This window comes from Coloeus monedula (genome assembly GCF_965178545.1).
Source record: "Coloeus monedula genome assembly, chromosome: Z".
NCBI lineage: Eukaryota > Metazoa > Chordata > Aves > Passeriformes > Corvidae > Coloeus > Coloeus monedula.
This window is the reverse complement of record NC_138822.1, coordinates 72,899,311-72,920,682: the sequence shown is the minus strand read 5'-3', so window position 1 is coordinate 72,920,682 and position 21,372 is coordinate 72,899,311. Positions and strand designations below refer to the sequence as shown.

The 21,372-nt window shown below is 40.1% G+C and overlaps 2 protein-coding genes across 4 annotated transcripts in view; one reads left to right on the top strand and one right to left on the bottom strand.

Moving 5' to 3' along the window:
- NUP155 (nucleoporin 155) overlaps positions 1 to 12,589 on the bottom strand; it is a 29,732-nt gene extending 17,143 nt beyond the window's left edge. For both annotated transcript variants that reach the window (XM_082302148.1, XM_082302149.1), the window contains exons 1-15: positions 12,383 to 12,589; positions 11,199 to 11,336; positions 10,784 to 10,880; positions 9,644 to 9,714; positions 8,685 to 8,777; positions 7,765 to 7,931; positions 7,226 to 7,331; positions 6,605 to 6,678; positions 6,207 to 6,298; positions 5,979 to 6,076; positions 5,740 to 5,892; positions 5,354 to 5,454; positions 3,736 to 3,906; positions 2,607 to 2,717; positions 1,631 to 1,725 (exon numbers count right to left, since the gene is read on the bottom strand). In XM_082302148.1, coding sequence (XP_082158274.1) covers positions 1,631 to 1,725; positions 2,607 to 2,717; positions 3,736 to 3,906; positions 5,354 to 5,454; positions 5,740 to 5,892; positions 5,979 to 6,076; positions 6,207 to 6,298; positions 6,605 to 6,678; positions 7,226 to 7,331; positions 7,765 to 7,931; positions 8,685 to 8,777; positions 9,644 to 9,714; positions 10,784 to 10,880; positions 11,199 to 11,336; positions 12,383 to 12,518 — 1,703 coding nt within the window. In that variant the 5' untranslated portion in view covers positions 12,519 to 12,589. The remainder of the gene's footprint in view (positions 1 to 1,630; positions 1,726 to 2,606; positions 2,718 to 3,735; positions 3,907 to 5,353; positions 5,455 to 5,739; positions 5,893 to 5,978; positions 6,077 to 6,206; positions 6,299 to 6,604; positions 6,679 to 7,225; positions 7,332 to 7,764; positions 7,932 to 8,684; positions 8,778 to 9,643; positions 9,715 to 10,783; positions 10,881 to 11,198; positions 11,337 to 12,382) is intronic.
- Positions 12,590 to 12,683: 94 nt separating this feature from the next.
- WDR70 (WD repeat domain 70) overlaps positions 12,684 to 21,372 on the top strand; it is a 130,840-nt gene continuing 122,151 nt past the window's right edge. Inside the window, exons 1-4 of one of the 2 annotated variants that reach the window (XM_082301191.1) lie at positions 12,684 to 12,747; positions 17,014 to 17,076; positions 17,195 to 17,278; positions 19,999 to 20,113. In XM_082301191.1, coding sequence (XP_082157317.1) covers positions 17,022 to 17,076; positions 17,195 to 17,278; positions 19,999 to 20,113 — 254 coding nt within the window. In that variant the 5' untranslated portion in view covers positions 12,684 to 12,747; positions 17,014 to 17,021. Of the gene's footprint in view, positions 12,748 to 16,875; positions 16,924 to 17,013; positions 17,077 to 17,194; positions 17,279 to 19,998; positions 20,114 to 21,372 lie in introns of those variants that run through there. The other variant, XM_082301190.1, reaches the window with a different exon arrangement.

Sequence of the window (21,372 nt, the reverse complement as noted above, 5' to 3'; positions counted from 1 at the left end):
GCTTCTTCTAAATTGGGGAATAAAATCCCAGTGTCGTTTTAAAAGAGAAATTTACCAATTTCAAAGTCAGGCTTATGCTTTAGTATCTTTTCAAGGTTTGCTACTACAGGGAAGTGGAAAGAAAGGCACAGTTGAGATGACCCATGGCTGTCCTTCTACCTTCCACAAGTAATTTCTATTCATGTCTATCCTATAGTGTTACATGAGAACTTTACTACGTCTTCCCTTGCTAACTCCAGAGTTATCATCCACATTTGGTCTCAGATTTTGTGATGAAATTGAGTTTAAGAAAGAGCAACTGTTCACAACCTACTGAAAACAGCTGACTGACTTAACACCTGCACAAGTTTTGGCAAGGAAAAACATTTTTGGGAACATAACACTCCAAGCTGCACATTTTATCATCACTCTCAACAGCCGTATCTTACCAAAACCTGTTTTCTCTTCCTGCGAGGACAGCAAAGAGACCCACAATACAGGGTCACAAGAACCTTGTGAGGTTCAACAAGGCCAAGTGCAAGGTGCTGCACCTGAGTTGGGGCAATCCCAGACACAGCACAGATTGGGGAAAGAACTCACTGAGGGCAGTCCTGTGGAGAAACACTTCGGGGTTCTCATGGATAAAGAGTTGGAAATAAACCAACAGTCTGCCAAAAAAGCCAACGCTGTCCTGGGCTGCATCAAAAGAGGAGTGGTCAGCAGGTTGAGGAAAGTGATTCTCCCCTTACAGTCTGTCCTTGTGACACCCCACCTGCACACCCTCACTGCATCCAGCTCTGGGGTCCTCACTGCAAGAAAGAGTTTGGACCTGCTGTAACAGGTCCAGAGGAGGCCATGAAGACCATCAGGGTGTTGGAGCAGCTCTGCTATGAAGACAGATTGAGAGCTGGGGTTGTTCAGCTGGGAGATGAGAAGACTCTCGGGACAACTTATAGCATGTTCCAGGACTTAAAGGGTGCCTTATAAAAATCAGTGAAGAGCAACTTTTCACAAGAGCAAATAGTGACAGGACAAGGAGGAACGGTTTTAAACTAAAAGATCAAAGAGATTTAGGTTAGGTATTAGGAAAAAATTCTTTACTGTGAGGTAGGTGAGGCACTGGAAGAGGCTGGCCAAAGAAGTTGAGGATATTGCATTCATTAAAGTATTCAAGGCCAGGATGGATGGGGCCTACAGCAACATGATCTAGTGGGTGGCATGCCTCCCCACAGCAGGATGGTTGAAACTAGATGATCTTTAAGGTCCCTTCCAACCCAAACCATTTTGTAACTCCCTGCATATACCAACTTCATTAAGGCAGCCAATGACAATATACCACACCAAGGATATGCAGTACTTAGGACATATGGATCGCGATTTAATCCTCCAGAGTGGAAGCTCATACTTTGTCACTCACATTGTACTGGAAAAAACAAACAAAACTAAACAACAACTACAGCCGAAGCAACCAACCAACCAAAAAAAACACCTCACAAAACCCAAAACTACCACCACCACCAAAATATGAACATCTATAACCAAAAGTCACCAGGCCCTGAACTGGCAGCAGGTTAAAAAGTCTGTAGAAATGTTTAGTGCTGTGGTGATCCTGAGTATAATATTCAGAATGACACACAGAATTGAAACTTACCTGAAGAATGCTCGAGTAGCCCAGGCAGATACTTCCCTATCACAGGCAGCATTAGAACAGGCCAAGATAAGGCAAGTGGCACAGGCCTGATCCTCCTAGAACATATTACACCGTCAGTGTGTTGCCTTACCTCAAGTAGGTGATAAAAGCATAGAAGTTATATTCCTCAGTAACTAAAACAGTAAATACTTCCTGCAAAATTTTATTTAGAAGCCAGGGAAATCGGCTCTTCCCCATTACAGACAAGAAGTGAATCCTAGCAAGCTAATCCTCTGTATCAGGTAAATTTTAGCTATACAGTTTTTGCAAACTCAGTGCTATTCCTTGTATGAAACAATCTCCATGCCTGACACTTGAGTAAGATTCATGCAATTTCTGTAAGAACATAAATTAACATTGTGTTTCAAGAAAAAACACCTGCACAAATCAGTGTTCGCATATTCTAATAACATATCAATTATGTCCTATCCATGCACAGGAAAATAGATTATTACAATGAACACTCACTATAGATACTACACAATATGAGTCATATTAAAACTGTAATCTACAATAACCAAATTTCTGCTTGTTTGTTGTTTACCTTAAAGAAAAACAGCTGCTAATAAAAAAAAATACCCAGACCAATTATACACATTTCTCCTGGCCTTCAAAATATAAAAACCCCTTATAGTGATTGGAATCCAGCTTTTTGAGAAACTCTTCCTCTCCTGCTCTCAGATGAATTTCTTTCTAAACTAAGAACTGCATTAGTCTTCTGCATACAAGATGTACAGGAATTTCAGGGGAAGTGAACTACATGTTTGTTTTTAGATACCATAAAATGAGAAATTATTTCTCTATAAAATTTAGCTATATGTAGACATTAGAAAAAACTATCGCTTTAACTAGCAAATGAAACGTTGACCAGAAGATTGCAGCAACAACGAAAGGACTACAAATCTTCCATTTTTCATAATGCATCAAAAGCTCTTACCTGATGCAACTTAAAAAATCTCTCAATCTCTTCTCCATCTCCACCTGTATTGCTCACAAGCAGATGACGCAGCTGATCAACAGGTCTGAGTTTATGAAACATAAAGCTTCCCTAAAAGTAAGACAAAGCAAGTGAGAATAAAGTGGTCTTTACTGTGTTTCACCCCAACACATTCATCTCCATTATGTTTATCTTTAGCATTTTGAGTTTTCCACTGTTGCACCGTTGGATCAAAACGTACCTGGTGCCCAAAGCCCAGCTGCCATTCACTAGTAAGTCTATGAAAGATAAAGTACTGCAATGACTATAAACTCTCCATAAACTGAGTTAATTTTACTGTTCTTACCCTAACAAAAAGGATAGAATACAAGCATATACAAGTATAAGTAGAAAAGAAAGGCTCTGTGTATCTTGCAAATCCTGAAAAACGTCTGGAAGAAAAATGCTCAAAGAATTCAAGGCATGGGAAGACTTCACAATAATCACCTTCCCTACATTCAAACTAACTACTGGAAAGGACCCAATTAATGTCCTCAACAAAACAGCTCCTATTAAACAAATGCAGCTTGCAGGTCTAGAGTTTGCAAGACATTAATATTTAAACACTTTTTGTTTTAAATAGCATATTGGTCAAGATATTGAGTGCCTAAAATCAGGAAAGTAGGAAAGTTCATTTCTTTCTCTTTGTGGGTTTGTTTTTTAAAACCCACTCAAAAAAAACCCTTTTGGGACTTCTTCTATGATGAATAAAAAATTATTAATTCAAATTTTAATTGCCAACAATATTTACTTGAACTGTATTTTCTGGACAGACAGTGGCTGTTTCAATTTCATATAATCAAGAGCATAACTGAAGCTGAAAACACTTTCCAGATGATTTGTATCTGCAAGTGTTTCTGGAGAGCAACAAATACTATTGATATACTGCATAAGAGAAGTTGGTCTAAAAACTTTTGACTAAATTTAAAATAGGTATAGATAGTTTCTGCAATCTTCTTCCTTATTCCGATTCATGTTCACAATATAATTCTAAAAACGTATCTAAAATGAATCATGTACAGGTTTAGATGAGTTGTCCAATTTTATACTTGTTCTTCTGATTACCTGTACCATTAAAAGTAATACTCACCTGGGCTGAAAGCAGAACAAACTTCTTAGGTGGCAGCATGTGTTGCTGCACAACAACAGGTGAATCAGTAATGGGAATAACGTCTTTATTTAGTGGTGTTACAATCTTTTGAACTTTAAATTCATCGATAGCAGAAAGAGCCCAGGAATGTCCATCAACACGGGTTGTCATCTGAAGAACAGATAAGATATTATCCAAAGCTTGGTCACAGACGTGGGCTTTGCACATCCATGGTTAATATTTTACTATTTACTGCTTAAAATTACACAGAATAGAATCTGCTTTTCACATAAGAAAACTCAAAGAAAATAAGCAAGTTCTTGTACTGTCCAACAGAAACTTACCACCAAATTTACAGCTATATATACACTGCTGCTTTTAGGAGAAAGGGAATAATATATTGCTTCTTTTGGGGCACGGGGATAGCAAAATGTTTAGTAATATCATGTAATAGTTGTTTATGTAATAGTTGTTTTACATTTAAATGTAAAACAACTTGCAAAGTAAGGCTGCTACAATATAAACAGCAACCATCTACTAACCATATCAGAGGTAAGTACCATAGGCATCCTGAATTTAAATGAATTCTAAAAGAATCAAGAAAAGCTGCAACTGAATCACTAAAGTTTACAAAACTTTCACAGCTGGCAGTAGTACTTCAAATATAGAATGTCAGGAAGAGACACACACTTGTGAAGACATTCCATAAAACCATGTATGCTAACAAGGAAGAACTGCTGCTCAAGAACACGCTGCAGTTTTATTTGGGAAACCCAGCTGTTACTGCCAAATGCCTTGAGAAAAAAGAGGTTGGCACTTGGGATATTTATGTGTAAGTTTTTGCAGGGAAGAGATCTGAAGCAACTATCAAGTTCCTTTTAAAGTTATTAATTAAAACAGCAGATAAATCAAAACCTGACTTTGAAGCTTTTAACTTATACAGCCCCTCCATTCACTCCAACTCCTTCAGTAACACTATTTTTGACATGTCACTCCCCTACTTCAGCAGGAGACTTGAAACTCCTTTCAGAGATGAAATACGTGTTGTCTCTGACTGACACATAAGGCAACTAACCCCCTCCAAACCTCTATTACAAACACATTTATGTAACAATCAGGAAAATGAAAGTCAGAACCCCTTCTCATGAAAAAATAAAGAGATTAATCATGTGTGGATTTAAATGAAGACACGGCATATGAGTTTAAATAAGGAATCCCCAAGTTTCTAGCATCTACATCTTAAACAATCTTTATCAAATTTTATCCTGATCAAGAAACACCATTATGGACTACGGACCATGTTTTTCTGTGCTTGTGCACAATATGCAGCATTGCTACAGACAGCAGTACTGTCAAATACATTAATTAGAAGTCAAGTCTTAGAAGTTGAGGCAATTGTTTTTGACCTTTAGCTTGCATCAAGCCAGAAAAGTTATGTTTGAACTAGGAATCCCTACTAAGAGAGACTCATTCAGGTTTGTGAGAGTTTCCAAACTCTTCATGAAGCTTTCTGAGATCTACTTATTTCTTGCAGACAGTATTATTTGGGCATCTGATATTAGGAAAGAAAACATAATAGCTAGATTTCATCAAAATCATACAGAAGCTTGCTTTATACCTGTGTTTCCACCATTGGCTTTTGAAAAGGGAAAGAATCATGATTGACACACCACAGGATATCATTATCTTCATTTTCTGAAGCTGCCATCAGCAGGACCCCTAGCAAGAAAAGCAATAGTAAGTCCTTATTAGAAGCAATCATCATGCATTAAATGCAAACTCATTAATTCATTCCTAAATTAGCAAAACTCAATCTTTCAGTCATTATCATAAGATCTGAATAGCAAATAGTATCTCCTGGGTCTGTATGTCATATGGTTCCTCAAAAGGTTACTTTTAACATCATTTGCCATCTAAAAGGTAAAACTGATGTTTATGCAGATCAATGTAATAATGACGGTTACACAAAAGATAATCTCATCTGAGCCATGTTCCACTGCTTACCTTTGCTATAAAGAGCTCTGTGAACCTTTGCAGGCTTCTCTACGTTTGAAGAAGCTGAAAATCCAGGTGGCAAACGGACATGAACCAAAGTTAACATGGAAGGACGAGCTGTTGGATGTTTAAATTGTGAAGTACTAAAATACAGTCGGACACCTGAACAAAAGACAAAAAAAAAATCACAAACTGTGCAGATACCATTTATCAGTTTAAACACAGGGGTAGTAGCACTGCTTTTTTACCTGCATGTGTAATTGCTAGTAGTTGACAGTCTATGGATTCAGAATTTTCAATCACTGCTATTTGAACAATAGGCTTAAATACAGAACGATCAATTGTTCTGAAAAATACAACAAAAAAACCCCAACACACTTTTAATTCAAAGAAATAGATGAACATTATTCAAAACCGTATTGTGAAACTATTGGCCTTAAAGGAAGCCTCTAATACTGTAATTGTCATGAACATACCTGGCAATGCTCCCTGCAGCAGAAACTATAGCATTTTGTGAAAGAGAAGTAACCCTGGTCATTCCTTGACCATCTTGCCCCAGATCATAAACCTGCAATTCAATAACACAACTTAGTGATTAATGAATGAATTAATAAATGCAGCCCCACCTATCAAGAAGCAACTCAAGCTGAATTTTTATTTTGTACTCATGTTTCCATAGAATTGAGGCTACTCTTTCCTCAAAAAAAAAGTATTTCAAGTCTTCAGCACACACATTGCTACAAGAAGATAAACAGGAATAAGGGCCTGACATAGCTACAGAGAATTCTCAGGTATTGAGGTAAACTTACGAACATATCTGTACATTATTACACACATTAGTAACAGACCAAAAAAATCATAAGAAGTCACATACTTGCAGGACTCCTTTTTCTGAGCGAGTGTACAAGATATTTCGAGAGTTGTCGATGGCAATTTGAACTACAGGATCTGGAGAGGGGAGAAAAGAAAAGAGAACCAGCAATCAACACTGGACTTGAGAAGGCAGTTTTAGGACAGAATACCTAAAAATAATGAATTTTAAGTTAAAAAAACTGCAGTTTTGTTCAAACAAGACTGCTGCTGTAAGTGATTTAAAACAGCAATCAACTAACACAACTGCTAGTAAACAAACAACAAAACCCCAGAGCAAAAAACTGTATAGTTTCAAAATAATTTTTCACTAAGCAGTGGAAGAGGGCAAGATTATCCACTTACAGATTTTCCATGTTCATGGTGATCCCACTAAGCACATATTAATTTTTTGCTACAGATAACTAACTTTAGTCAGAAATGTCAATTTTTTCAGGCTTTGCTATCTATATCCTGAATTAGACACACAATTTGTGCCGCTCTTTTATAATAATTAACAACTGTAAGTATCACTGACAATAACTAAATGCTCTGAGTAAGCAAAATATTCAGACTGACTTCTTGATAGTATTATTTTAAAACTTTACATTAAGTTATTGGCTAATTCTTTAACATCAGTACTTACCATCCTCTGAGAATGTGAATTGTAGCAATGAAGGAATAAGAAAAGACAGCGCGCTCTTTGAATGATTGATTTTTCTACAGCGCTGACTAAACCAGCCTGCTTCAGCCTACAATTTAAAAGAAATACAGCATTGAAAGAAAAAGCAAAACAAAATCCAAATTAGATGCGATATTTAAAAAGTCATTAAAAGGACGAGCATGACAACAAGTAAAGATCTAACCACAAACTATTGACTTTAACAAGTATGCATTATTCAATGGAAAGAAAACACTGATAATTAAAAGGAAAAATTTGCATTAAAAAAAGTGTGCAGATGTCACAATTTGAATTTTTTAAGTTCACCAAAACTGCACTGCTATTCCTCACATAATTACTACTTCAAAGAAAATGCATCTACCCTATGCTGTTGTGCAACCAAGCCATGCAACACAATTATAGAAGTAAAAAGACTGCAAACTTGACATGATTTAGAACTATTATTGCTGAGATCCCACAAAAGTGAAACAATGAAAAAACCTGAGTGTAAAACCCACAGTCACCTGGTATGCTACTTCATATAAGCAGCCATCTTTTCCTGCCAAAAAGATCCGCCCATTATCACTAGATGTGATTGCCAGGATGTAGGTGTTGTCAGTAGGGAGCGAATACAGAGGATCTGGTAGCAGCTGCATTCCTCCAGACATGCTGTCATTGAGCGATCCAGTACCTTCAACAAACAAACAAACATAAATCCTCTTTAGTTTTTAAGCTATTTTAATAAATACTACAGGTCTGTGATAAGAAACATTTCAGAAACCAGAAAAAATTACAGTAAATTTCATAGTTACTGAATACATTCTGGAACAGCTTTTGTCCAGTGTGAACTGCAGAGTAACAAATCCATTCTACATAGGTTTCCAAGGAAGGAAATGCATTGTTTTTAATTTCTGTAGACTGTTCTCTCCTCCAATTCACAGCAAGTCCAAAACAGGTTTCTACTTGTTTTCTCTTTCACATCGACATATTATTAAAAAAAAAAAAAGTAGTATAATTCTCATACTCTCACCAAACAATTTTTTCTCTTAGTATACACGGCATAAAAACATGTCATCAGGTTCTCAGCTTTTGTGGTTGGAGTACAAATGCCAATGAGATTAATGAACTCTATTCACCAGTTTCAAGATTCACGTTCCTGTCTTCTCTCTCCCTCCAACATGCTGTTTAATTAACCTGTTTCGAAAGCTCTTTTTACATTAAATCAGCAAGTAATAAAACTCAATGCGTCTCATGGAGTCCATGATCCAGCAAGTGTGTACACCATAAAAATTATCTTCCCTGCTTGTAACATGGTTTAAAGATTTAAAAACTAGAAAGGCACTTGGCACATGGGGATTTTTTTTAATATTTTGAGTGCCTACTAATAAAACTGATGTGTATTTGTTAATACACAACTGGGAATAAGGGGAGAAGAGAGAATTACCTGACTGTATATTAGAACAATGAAGCCCTAAAATCACAATATCCACAGGAGTAGCCAGAACAAGTAAGTGTCGTACATGAGGCTGGAAGATACCTAAATAAAAAAACAAATTTTAGTTTGCACCCTGCTTCTCGGATCAGAATGATGTAAGCAAATAAATCCATTGGAAAGCCACATCAACTGATTAGACAGAGCAGTCACTTGTAAAGCCTAATGATCTGTGAAATTCTAGAATTAGAAAGGAGTATCAGCCAGCAGCTCAACTTCCATTTCATTAAATACAGGATATTTTAAATGACTTTTTTTTTACCAACATGCTTCTTTTAAACTCAACTCACTTGCCAGTTCAACTTTGACTTTAATGTTATCTAAGCAGTAGACACTGAAATAACTGTGAGGGCTATAAACCAGAATCTCATGGAAACTATCACCTGAATATGTAAATTTATAAACGTACAAATGTTAAAGAATGATGTGGCAAAAACGTTTAAGCATGATGTGGCATGATGTGCAAGCTTATCAGTGTAAATAATTGCTAAACTATACATTATTTTTGGCTTGTAATTAATTTCACAGTGTTTGTAGAATCAAAACAAACTCATATATCCTGTGTGTACATATATACACATACACAAAACACAGATTTTCACATATCATAGAATCACTGAGGCTGGAAAAGACCTCCAGGACCACAGAATCCAATCTTGAGACTGAATGCTACCATGTCAACTAAACCATAGTACCAAGTGACACATCCATGCATTAAACACATATGCATGTTAATATCTACCCATATATAAAACACAGAACATCTTCTAGTTTTTATATTACTTTGTATTTTAATTGTAATATTTATATAAAATATTAATGCAGATATATATATATATATAAAGACTAAAAAAAAATACACAGAAGGTTCAGTACTGCCCAATTCTAATCTCTGTCATAACATTCCTTACCTGCCTTTGGCTTTACAAGGCCCACTGCCAGAATAGTTTCACTGAGGCCATCAAAATAAGCCAGATCTCCTCTGTCAATAAGTAAACAAAAAACTGCATGAAATTTTTCATATAGCATTACATAATAACATAGTAAATAAAATCAATGTATACTTAAAATTATTAATACTTTTGTAACACTCTGAAGCCATCTACATCTTTCAGTGAAAGCAGGTCATTCGAGCTGCTTGCAGCTCCTATAGTTGAGTTTCAAACATGAAATCCAACTGCGGTTTTTTTTTTTTTGGATTTTGTTAATTCATATAGTCTACTCTGAATTACACAGCGCAGCATCTGCAATACTGATTAATGTCAAAAGAAGGAAATCACATGGGGGTTTTTCCTCCCATGAAAATTATCTGAAGCAAAAATTCCCAACTACCTCCCCAGTATCTATCACTAACACCATGAAGCACTGTTTTCTTTGGGGAATGTATTTAATAGACTCTGACACAATGTAAATGTATAGATAGTAGCTAATCTGAACTTTATGCGTTTTAGGAAATGCAACAATATGTACAAAGCAATTCTTACTACACAAATGCTTACTGTGGGGGCAAATAAAGAAACAAACATGCAAACTATAAATTTATCAAAGCCATTTCAGAATCTAATGAACTTATTTTCAGTTTTACCCATCCATAAAATAAGCAAGGATGGAGAGCTTCAATTACAATACTTCAAAATACTAATGCCCTATTACTCACCATTGTGGGAATGATTGGTCCCTCTACACGCATCTTAGTACTTACTGAATCTATAAAAGTTAGGCAATTAGCGTAATTTGTATCTACTTTTTCAGCACAAGCAAAGCCTTTGCGTAAGTACAGAAGTAACTTCAGAATATTAGCAAAGTCTAACCAGAAGCAAATACATTTTCTTTTCTCTCATCTGTAGATGATTTGGCAGCACTATTACTAACTCTTACACATCCTTGAATACACAGTATTCAAAAGTTTTAGTAAAACCTGAAAGAAATTAAGATCAGTGAAACTGAACAGCACATCTCTGTGCTGCCAGTAAACAATCTTCCACTGCTGCAGTTGCTTAATTCTGGTACAATACCAATAAAACAACATCAGGAATGCATTCTCTACATACCCATCTTCATAGTTCCACATAAAGATGTCACTGTCAATGGTCAGCCAAGCTCTGCTGATCTCTGGAAATACTCCCATCATACAATTGCACTGCATATCTGAAGCACTGCTGATGTAAGGATTAAATGCATTTTGGGTAGCAAAGGCAAGGTCCTCTTCGGAGCATTTAAAAAAATCATTAATATGCTACACAAACTGTATACTTGAAAATTCTTCATATAGAAACCAATTCCACCAACAACTCTACACAAATACCTTATTACCACTTAAGAGTGTTAGTAAGAGAACCTGAACAACATTAAAGTTTTTTGCTGGAAGACTGACAAGAAGACTGGGGAAGAAAAATATGGAGGCAAGAAGTTTGTTTCTAATATTATTTCTTACACAATCTATGACATATATTTTCATAAGGATACGTCCAAACTGCTCCACTAGCTCTGGTGGAAGTGGGACTCGGCGGACTGAGCTGATTTCTGGAAGATTGGGTATCGACAGCATACCTGGTCCTTGTAAAGGATAATCCATATCTGACATACCAGATACAGTAGGGCTACCTGCAAGAAAGAGCAACAACAAAAAAAGTCTTGATGCTTGATGCTGCAGAAACTTAAGTAAATGTAAGTCTGAAGTAAACATGTAAGTATCACTACTCAAAAGATATGTGTGGACAAATGTTTCTGTAGGAGGAAAGCCACAAACAATACATCTAAGTCTCAAATCAGGTAAGAGCAAACAGATTTGCAAACAAACTCTTACTACAACTCACCTGGACCCCAGCCTACTCTTTACCCCCTTTTTTCTGTTACACCCTCCAATGCTTTTTTCATTGTATGGCCAGACATTCACATAAACAAGCAAGGAGCATATTCCTTCACCTAGAAAAGCTGACTGTACTTCCAGTACCGACTTAAAACACCCACATACATCCACTGTTTTATGTGCTGTGTATCCACGACGCTGCCAGAGCAGTTACACTGTGGCCATGCACATCACTGCACAACAGAACACAGATACTCTTTGTTTGCATCCAGCCACCTTTGCATATATATGACTAGAATATCTCTTCAGAGCCCACTCTGCCAGGCACTCGGCACTAATGGAGAAAGAAATGCTGCCTCCACGTGTTAAGGAGAACAAAACAAATATCTGATGGGAGAAAGTACACCTTATATCATAAGTGTGACACAAAGCTGCAGAAAAAAAAAAAAAAAAAAGCCAAAGAAGCTTAAGAGAGCTTTCCAGGCTGCTTGTAACTTAGGCGTGGTGGTGGGCACTTGGTTACCATAAGAGCTTTTTGCACGGAACTTCCCAATAGGAAGAACCTAAACCTAGGGCCGTTTCCTTCACCTTTTAGAGAAACATGAGGCACTTTAAGCCCAGTCCTCCTGCACTGCTCACATCCACAACTCTGATCCGCGCACTGAAGCGGACACTGTACGGCCCATGCCTCACTCCGCGACCGAGACGCCTCCTCAAACCCGGCCCCAGTCCCCGAGCAGGGCCCACAGCCCGCAAGCGTGGCCGGCCGAGCCGCGCCGGCCGAGGCCGCCCCGCGGCGGGGCCCGGGGCCACAGGGACCGCGAGCCACAGTATCGCTCACCGGGCGCCGGCACCGCCAGCAGCTCCGATAAGTCCGGGTAGCAGCGGTCGTCCTGGATCTGCCGGTCGATGATGCGGCCCGCGTTCTCCAGCGCCTCTTGGGCGGTCGGCGCGGCGGGGCTCATGGCTGCGGGCATCGCGACGGCGGCGGCACAAGGACAGCAGCCACACGGCGATGGCCGGGCCGCGCGCTCGCGCCGCTCCACCGCCCGCCCAATCCCGGCAGGCCCCGCGCGCCAGGCCGCTTCCGGCGGCGGGAAACGGGGGAGCGGAAGGGAGGGGGGCGGGGGAAAGGCGGCCGGGCTTGGGCAGCGGCTCCGGGGCGGGGAGGTGCTCGCTGCCGGAGGGGATGAGCGGAAGAGCTGAGTAAGAGGGGGCCTCATCGATGTGCTTAAATATCTAAGGGGGGGGGAGCGAGTGCCGAAAGGATGGACCAGGCTCTCCTCGGTGGTGTTGAGGAAGAGGGGAAGAGGCAATGGGCAGAAACTAATGCACAACATGTTCCACGTGAACATGAGGAAGAACTGTGCAGGTGACCGAGCACTGGAACAGATTTCCCAGAGAGGCTGTGGAGTCTCCCTCTCTGGAGCTACCCCATTTGTTTGGACACAACCCTATACCATGTGCTCTGGGATGGCCCTGCTTAAGCAGGGGGCTGGACCAGGTGACCCACTGTGGTCCTTCCAACCTGACACATCCTGTGATATGCTCCAACAGGCTGGCTGGGCCTGCGGTGCATCACCTAGGTGTCCTCAGGGCCGCCTGAGGGACAGGCGTAGTCTGCTGTGCAGCCCCTCAAAGGCACAAGGTGGCCCCAAGGGGAGCAGTGGGAAGCGGCTCCTGTCCGGTGTGGCCCTGGGCAGCTCCCTGCCCACCTGCCTGCTCTGCAGGCACGGTAGCTCTGGCTGGGCCGCGGTGACAGCCCACTCAAAGACAGGGTCTAGGATCACACATACATCGTATATATATTGGGTCAGTCAAAGATCTCAGAGATCTTTTCCAACCTAAATAATTCAGTGTTTATTTGCTGCCAGCCTCATGTGATAGTGTGGAGTGCACAAAGTAGTGCAGACATGCAGATTTGGAAAGAAAATCCAAGAAAGACAAGCAGCTACTGGGGAGGGTTCAGCAAAGGCAGTAGTAGTAGTAGTAATAATAATAAAAATATGAATGTAATTACCCTCATACAAGAAAAAAATATGGTATAATATATATTTTAGACATGTAAGATATATAATGTATGTAATAATTATATATACTAATAGAATATAGTATTCATAATTATTCTAATAAATAGGAATTAATTAATTGTCTAAATAAATAATGGAATGAAATAATGACAATATTATAATAATTAGGGATCTGAAACATCTCTTACAAGGAAAGCCTGCGAGAACGGGGCCTATTCAGTCTGTAGAAGTGCAGACTGAGAGGGGATTTTATTAATGCATAAAAATATCTCAAAGGCAGGTGCCAAGAAGATGGTGCCAGATTCTTTTCAGAGGTGCCCAGTGATAGGATGAGGAGCAGTGATCATAAACTAAAACACAAGAAGTTCCAGCTCAACGTGAGGAAGAACTTCTTTGCATTGAGGGTGGCAAAGCACTGGAACATAATGCCAGGGAGGTTGTGAAGTCTCCCTCTCTGGAGACATTCAAACCCTGCCTGGATGTTCCTGTGGCACCTGCTCTTGGCAGGGGGCCTGGACTAGATGATCTCAAGAGGTCCCTCCCGACCCAAACAATCTTGTGATTTTGTGTATAGTGGTACAAGCCAAAACCAAGCTTACATCAGGCCCCTCCCGATGTGAACCCCTCAAGATTTGAATAGGGGTTTGAGTCAAACTTTGGAATTTTTTTTTTGTTTGTTCATCAGTAACTGTGGCTGGACAGTTATGATAATGCAGTTGCATTGTGAACATTGTACACGTGGCTAATCTTTTGTTTTAAGGAGGAGACAATCCCAAGGTGAATGGGCTGGCTGAACGAAAACCACCAGAAGTGAAGTCAGCAGGACTGAGCAGTAACTGGGGGAAAGGTAATTCCAGGAGTGGGTGATCATGTCCCATTAACCACCTACTCAGAAGAGATGCCAGACTCAACTGGAGGAGTTGCCCCTGCAGAATAATAACCATGAGAAGCAAGATATACGACCATCAAATAGAGGTTTGAGTACTAGTTAATAAAAAAGTTGTGTAATTTGTAACAGATGAATGCTGGTGCCTTTGCTTGTTAGAATGTATAACTAGTGTAAACTTTGATTATTTGGAGGCCAGCCTTTTGTGAGTTAACACTCAGCTCCCTAATCTGCACAAACAAGAATAAAGAAATAGAAATTGAAATACAGGAATAGAAATGCCTCATCTCGGTGTGCAAACTGCACACCAGATAACAAGCTCATGTTCAGGACAACATGGAGACTCCCAAGGCATGCACAGTGCCTCTGTTCAGAGCTAAGGTGTAAAAGCAGAGTAAATTGCCTTTGCATGGCACTGGTCTGATGTGGCTGCTGATTTTCCAGAATTTGGGGTGAAACATCAGTGTGACTGTATCAGATTTTTAACTTGATGAGGCTGGGTCTCTGTTAAGTGATGTGTGTGCACCCTGAACAGAATAGGCTTTCCCAAAATGTCACAGGAAATTTTGAGACTGGGAGAAAATTAGATTTCCAGAGGGGTCTGGTTTATAAATGATGTTTGCTGCCTAGACTGCACTGACTCTTTGCTCCTCGACTGATCCAGCATCCATTCTAGAAAGCTTCATTAATGGTAAAGGCACATGGCACAAGAAAGGAAATTCACCCTTACCCTCTGCTTTCCAAATGAAGATTCATAGAATTAAACCTCAGACCCTGCAGGGTTTACATCACTGTTGTGGTTTAACCCCAGCCAGCAACCAAGCCCCAAGCAGCCACTCATTCACTACCCCACTCCTCAGGATCAGAGAGAGAATCAGAAGGGTAAAAGCTGGAAAACTTGTGGGTTGAGATAAAGGGTGTGTAATAGGGAAAGCAAAAGCCACACACAAAAGCATAGCAAAACAGGGAATTAAGTCACTGCTTCCGATGGGCAGGCAGGTGTTTGGTGATCTCCGGCAGAGCTGGATCCCATCATGCATAATGGTTACTTGAAAGACAAACACCATCACTCCAGATATTCCCCCCCTCTTCTTCTTCCTCCCAATTTATATACTGAGCATGATGTCATATGGTCTGGAATATCTCTTTGGCCAGTTTGAGTCACCTGTTCTGTCTTTGTCTCCTCCCAGCCTCCCAAGCACCCCCAATTTCCCTGCCACTGTGGCAGTTTGAGAAGCAGAAATGGCCTTGGCTCTGTACAAGCACTGCCCAGCAACAACAGAAACATCTCTGTATAATCATCATTGTGTTCAGCACAAATCCAAAACATAGCCTTGTGATACCCACTGTGAAGGTTAACTGTACCCCAGCTGAAACCAGCACAACAGCAAATGAGGAAATTCTCTCATCTTCTCAAGATTAAGAAGCTAGTGCCTAGTCACCAGTGGGGTTCCCCAGGGCTCAATTTTAGGGACAGTGCTCTTTAATGTTTTTATAAATGACCTGGTTGCAGGAATTAAGTTTAATGATACTGAACCAGGAGGAGCTGTTGACTCCCTTGATGGCAGAGGAGCCTTACAAGAGATTTGGATAGAGAACAGATCAATGACCAATCATATAAAATCTAACAAGTTCCAGATTGTCCACACAGGACAGGGAAATCATGGTTGCACAGAGAAATTGGAGGATGAGAAGCTGGATTGCAGCTCCGTGAAAAGCAATCTGAGTTTTTGGGTTGATGACAAGTTGAAAATGAGTCAAGAGTGTGCCAAAAGTGACAGCCAAAAGGGCAAATTACGTTGTGGAGGGCATCAGGCATAGCACTGCTGGCCAGTCAAGGGACTGGTGACTATTCCATTCTACGCTGTACTGTGGGGTTGCACATCCCATCTCGAGTCCTAAGTGCAGTTTTGGGCACCTCAGTTTAAGAAAAACATCACACTGTTCGAGTGTGTCAGGAGCAGGGGGGCCAAGATGATGAAGTGTCTCGAGGTAAGATTTAAGATGCTGAAGTCACTTGGCTTGTTCAGTTTAGGAAAGGCGGAGGGGAAGCCTCAGGCTGTGGAAACATTCCTCATGGGGGGCAGCAGTGGGGACGTGCTGATCTCCTCTCCCTGGTGACCAGCGGCAGGACAGGAGGAGACAGAATGAAGCTCTGCCAAGGGAAAATTCAGGCTGGACATCAGGTAAAGGCCCACCCTGAGAGGGTGGTCGGTCCCTAGAAGAGGCTTCCCAGGGAATTTGTCACGGCACCGAGCATGGAAGAACTCAAGGAGCGTCTGCACAACACGCGCAGAAACGTGCTTTAGTTTTATGGGGTGCTGCGAGGAGCACGGATTCCGACTCCATAAAGCTGTCGGGCTCCTTCGCTGGGAAGGAAGCCTGGCTGTCCCCGCCCAGCCGCTTCCTGCCGGCGCCTGTTGTGGATCCGGGGCAGGCGCAGCATGGAGCCGGCGGCTGAGGGTGGTGAGCGGTGGGGACGCCGGGGCCGAGGCGGGCCCAGCTCACCCGCGGCCCCCGCTCACCCCCGTGGTTTGCTCTCTCCTCTCGTTGCAGACGCAGAGATGCTGGGGACACCAGACCCGGAGCTGGCGGCCACCATGGGCTTCTCCGGCTTCGGTGCGTGGCGATGCGGCCGGGGGGGCCGGGAGCTGGCTGGCAGAGCGGGGGCCGAAGCCGTGGGGCCTGTCAGCCCCAGGTGGGTCTGTGTTTCAGTCTCTGTTTGCTTCATTTCCAGGGAAGAAGGCTCGAACTTTCGATCTCGAAGCTATGTTTGAGCAAACGAGGAGAACTGCAGTGGAGAGGAGCAGGAAAGTATTGGGTAAGAAGTGCGAGCGTAGTCTGCTATTGCATTTTAAAACATGTTTTGACTTGCTCCCTCAGGGTGATGTTCGAAGTGTCTTGGACTGGCTGTGTAGATAACAAAACAGAAACTCAGTTTTGTTCAAGGAAGACAGCCCTAAGCAGCTTGGGCCTTGATGAACAGTTAAGTTATTAATTTGCTGATGTTGTCTGAGGGTGTTAGAGCAGTGTGCATGTGCAAAGCTCCTGTTGTGAGGCACAGCTTGCAGATACAGGATAAACACACAAACTCTTTCCTTTCTTCTTTTACTTCGCTGTGTATTTATTTTGGAAGAGAAATTGGTACAGACAGCTTTATTCTAGAGACAGCAAAGTAGTGAAGAAGAAATGTGTGTCTTAGACCAAGGAGCAAGTTGTATAGCAGTCTACAAATGTGTCTCTGCCTTCTGCTGTGCTGGGAGTGGGCACTTTTTGAGGGGGCTGTTTTGAGAGTGGCAGATGGAGGAAATTGTATTTTTTCCTGTCTGTAATAAAGTGAACTCCAGTCCAAACAATGTCTTTGAGAACACTCATGCGTGTTCTACAAATCCCTTTGCCAACACAGTTATCCATGCTTTCTCCTTCCCCTTTGCCAGTTTGTGGACAATGTGGGCCTTTTGTTCTACTGTGATGCCATGTTTTTATTACTGTGATTCTATTCAGAACTGGATGAGACCTATTTAGAGACTCATCAACTTTTTGGACTTAAAAACACTATGAAATTCAAATATTCAAGGGATTCCAAAATTCATTTTGGACTGGTGTTTTTTTTTTTTTTTTTTTGTGTTGGCTGAATCTAAACACACCAATGTATGTGCATGTTGGAAACCTTTTTATGCTTGATACTTGTTCAGGTTGAGCTTTCATTCTTTATAAGGAATTGATACTTGTTCAGGTTGAGCTTTCATTCTTTATAAGGAATTGTTTATTTATATCATATTTTTGTTTAGTAGTGGGATAAACGAGATTGCCCAATCAAAATTTATAAAGAAATAACATTTATTATGCAACCAAAATATCGGTTTCAAAAGCTGATTCCTTCTTATACAGTTTTTGGGCAGAGTCTGAATTAATTCTATTCTTCTTGTAATTTTAGCATATTCATGAAGTTTTCTTGTCCCGAAGTTGGGCTGCACAAAGCCTTTCCTGGGTCTGATGAATTGTCCATCCTAGATGATGAATGGACCATCTCTGAAGATGAATGGGCCATCTCTGGTTCCTGGAACAGTTATTTTTAGTTCCCGGAATGTCCTATTCCTTATCAGATGAGATGTAGATATCAGAAGGTGATGATCAAGTCGTCATGGTGTCAATGTCCCGGTGATAAGTTCCAACCCCACCTAGGTGGAATCCTCACTTATTGATTACATCTGTGAGAGAACTTCTTTTAGTGTTGTGAAATTTTTCTCTCAGCCAGGCTGGTGGAGGGATTTTGAAACTCTCTCTGCATGGTCTACATTTCAGTTTTATACAAAATAGCACGAATTACATACTTTATTTATAACAGTAGGGAAATTTCATTATAAATAAGTGATTGCAAAAATACAATGCTTTTATGTCAAGATATCTTGACCTTCATCTTGAGTGTGCCCTCTCCCTTGCCCTGCAGCAGACTGCCTCCCAATCCCTTACCATTACTGTAATGGAAACACACAGCATTTTGATGTTTGTAAAGTTGATCATTTTGCCAAAAATGATAAAACTTTTTAGGTAATGCAGCTATTTAACTTAGAAATAAATTTTAGTGTTGAGAGTATAGCAATCAAAAATGCATATTTGTTGTAGGGGTGGCTTAATGTGAGCACTTTATTTTCAGATTTGTTGAGATACACTCCTGATTTTTAGCTTTTTGGAATGACTGTGATAACTTTTGGATATGTCTCCCCCATTGCCTGATTTGTGGAACTGAGATCAAAATATATTTCCAGGTTCTGTATCTTACAGCTGTTTGTGTTCCTCTTTCGAGGAAAATGTTTCCTAGCTTTGCTGAAAACATGTTTTTCTTTTTTTGTTTAGCTAACAAACAGTGAGCAAAAAGAGAACACAATGTTTCTTATGTAGAAAGAAAGTAACTTTTGTCACCTTAATTGAAGTGTTTGAGAACTTTTAAGAACATAGTAGCCATACCTGTAAACCCTCCCCCACCCCCCCTTGATTACTTAATATGAGATGGAAGTTTTTGTTTACTTAGATTTTATTGCAATGTTGCTCAGGGATTCTTTTTCACTAAGTGAGGTAGAAATGAACTACTAATGCAACCAGCACTTTGTGTTTCTTTTCAATAAATGATATTTAAAATTCTCTTATATGTACATCTGGATAGTTTAACTGCACTAATTTAGTTGTGTTACGAAAACATAAAAATTTCACTGAATTGATCATGCTGTTTTACTGTAGTATTGAAAATAGTTGAAATATCAGCTTCTTTATGTGGTCAACTTAAATTTGATAGTGTGTACAAATGAACAACTGGGAAGTGTTTACATTTTCCTTGTGACATTTTGTTGAGCGACCATTGCAGTAGCAATGGAAATTTAACATACGTGAAAAAGTATTTTCAGGTTAAATCTTTTATTTGCTGTTGCCTTTTCAAGTATTTCATCTAGGTCTGAAAATGAAAAGAAACTGGCTTACTGTCCTCTGCAAGCCGGTAATTTTAATATTTTTTGATTATTTGTTATTTCTGTGCTCCCTATTCAGAGGCCCGTGAAAGAGAAAAAGAAGACCAGACTGAAAAGGAGTTCAGAATTCCATGCACTGACTCATCAGCTTCAGCATCCAGTGCAACAAGAGCTGGGCCCACATTACCTGAGAGGTACTTAGATATGATGGGAGATTCCATGTACCACCTTCCTTATCTGTAGAGGGTGTTTGCTTGTTTTGATAACATGAGTATCATTTAGCTTGTGTGAATATGTCTTGTTATCTTAAGTATTCCAGTCAAAATACAGATTTCAAATTTTTAAAAAAATTTGTTTCTTAAAGATATGCCAATATTTGCAAATAGGTATATTTAATAGTCAATTTTGCTGTTTCCCCCTTGATCCTGTTTTGCATACTTTTAAAAAAATAACAACGTTATCTATGTATTTTTTGAAAGTATTAGGGCAAATATAATGACAACATATGATGACTTTATTAGCAGCTACTGTGCCCACCTGTAGATAGAATATACTTGTTCATGCCTGATGAAAAAGAAGGCAAAATGCATGAACAGCCTCTGTGTGCAGATTTTATGGAGTAATGGTGAGGTAGAGAAAGTTGTTTGTTTCGACTTCAGTCTGAAATTTACTCTTAAACTTTTGTGTATTACTGATAAACAGTATATGCTATGGATTTTACAGTTTGAATTCTGAAATGCTGGGAAATCAAAAGTAGCTAAGGGCAATAGGGACCACACAGCTCCATTGTGTGGCAGGGGTGGCAGACAGGAGTGCACTGTACATTTTTAGGTTTCTGTATCTATGGAAATTTAACAACCCATACAAGATGTTGGAATTGTAAAAAGAAGAGAGGCCCGGTGACTCCGGTGGGGGAAGTTACTTGCAGACCAGCCAATATGGTTGATAAGAGCAAAACCCCATTTATTTGCAATCCAGAGGCACTTATATAGTATACCAGCTTGTTAACTCTTAAGTGGCTTAAAATTTATCAAAGCGAATTTCCACTTCTACATAATTGGACTTACATTGGCAAGCTTCTACAGTTATGTTATGATTAAAAGAATTCAGTGTTCACCCTTCTCCCTCTGGGTCTTATCTCCACAGCTGTACCTTTTCAAAACTCCCTCTTTGTTCCCAGCCCTGCTTGTTTTTTTCACACAAGAATTTTCTCATGGAGAGTTTTTTCTCACACACAGGCCTTTGCTTCCAGGTCTACTGCTTGTACAGTTCTTCTATTGATCCCATAATTCTATCAATGATCCATGCCCCTGATCCTTTAATAATTGCAACAACAAGACTCTAGTAGACTTCTATATATGCATGTTATGGGTTGATAGAGCCTGTATGTGGTAGGTTATTATAGACAATATAATAGAGAGTTTGTAGAGTTGTTGTAGAGTTTCAGACTGAA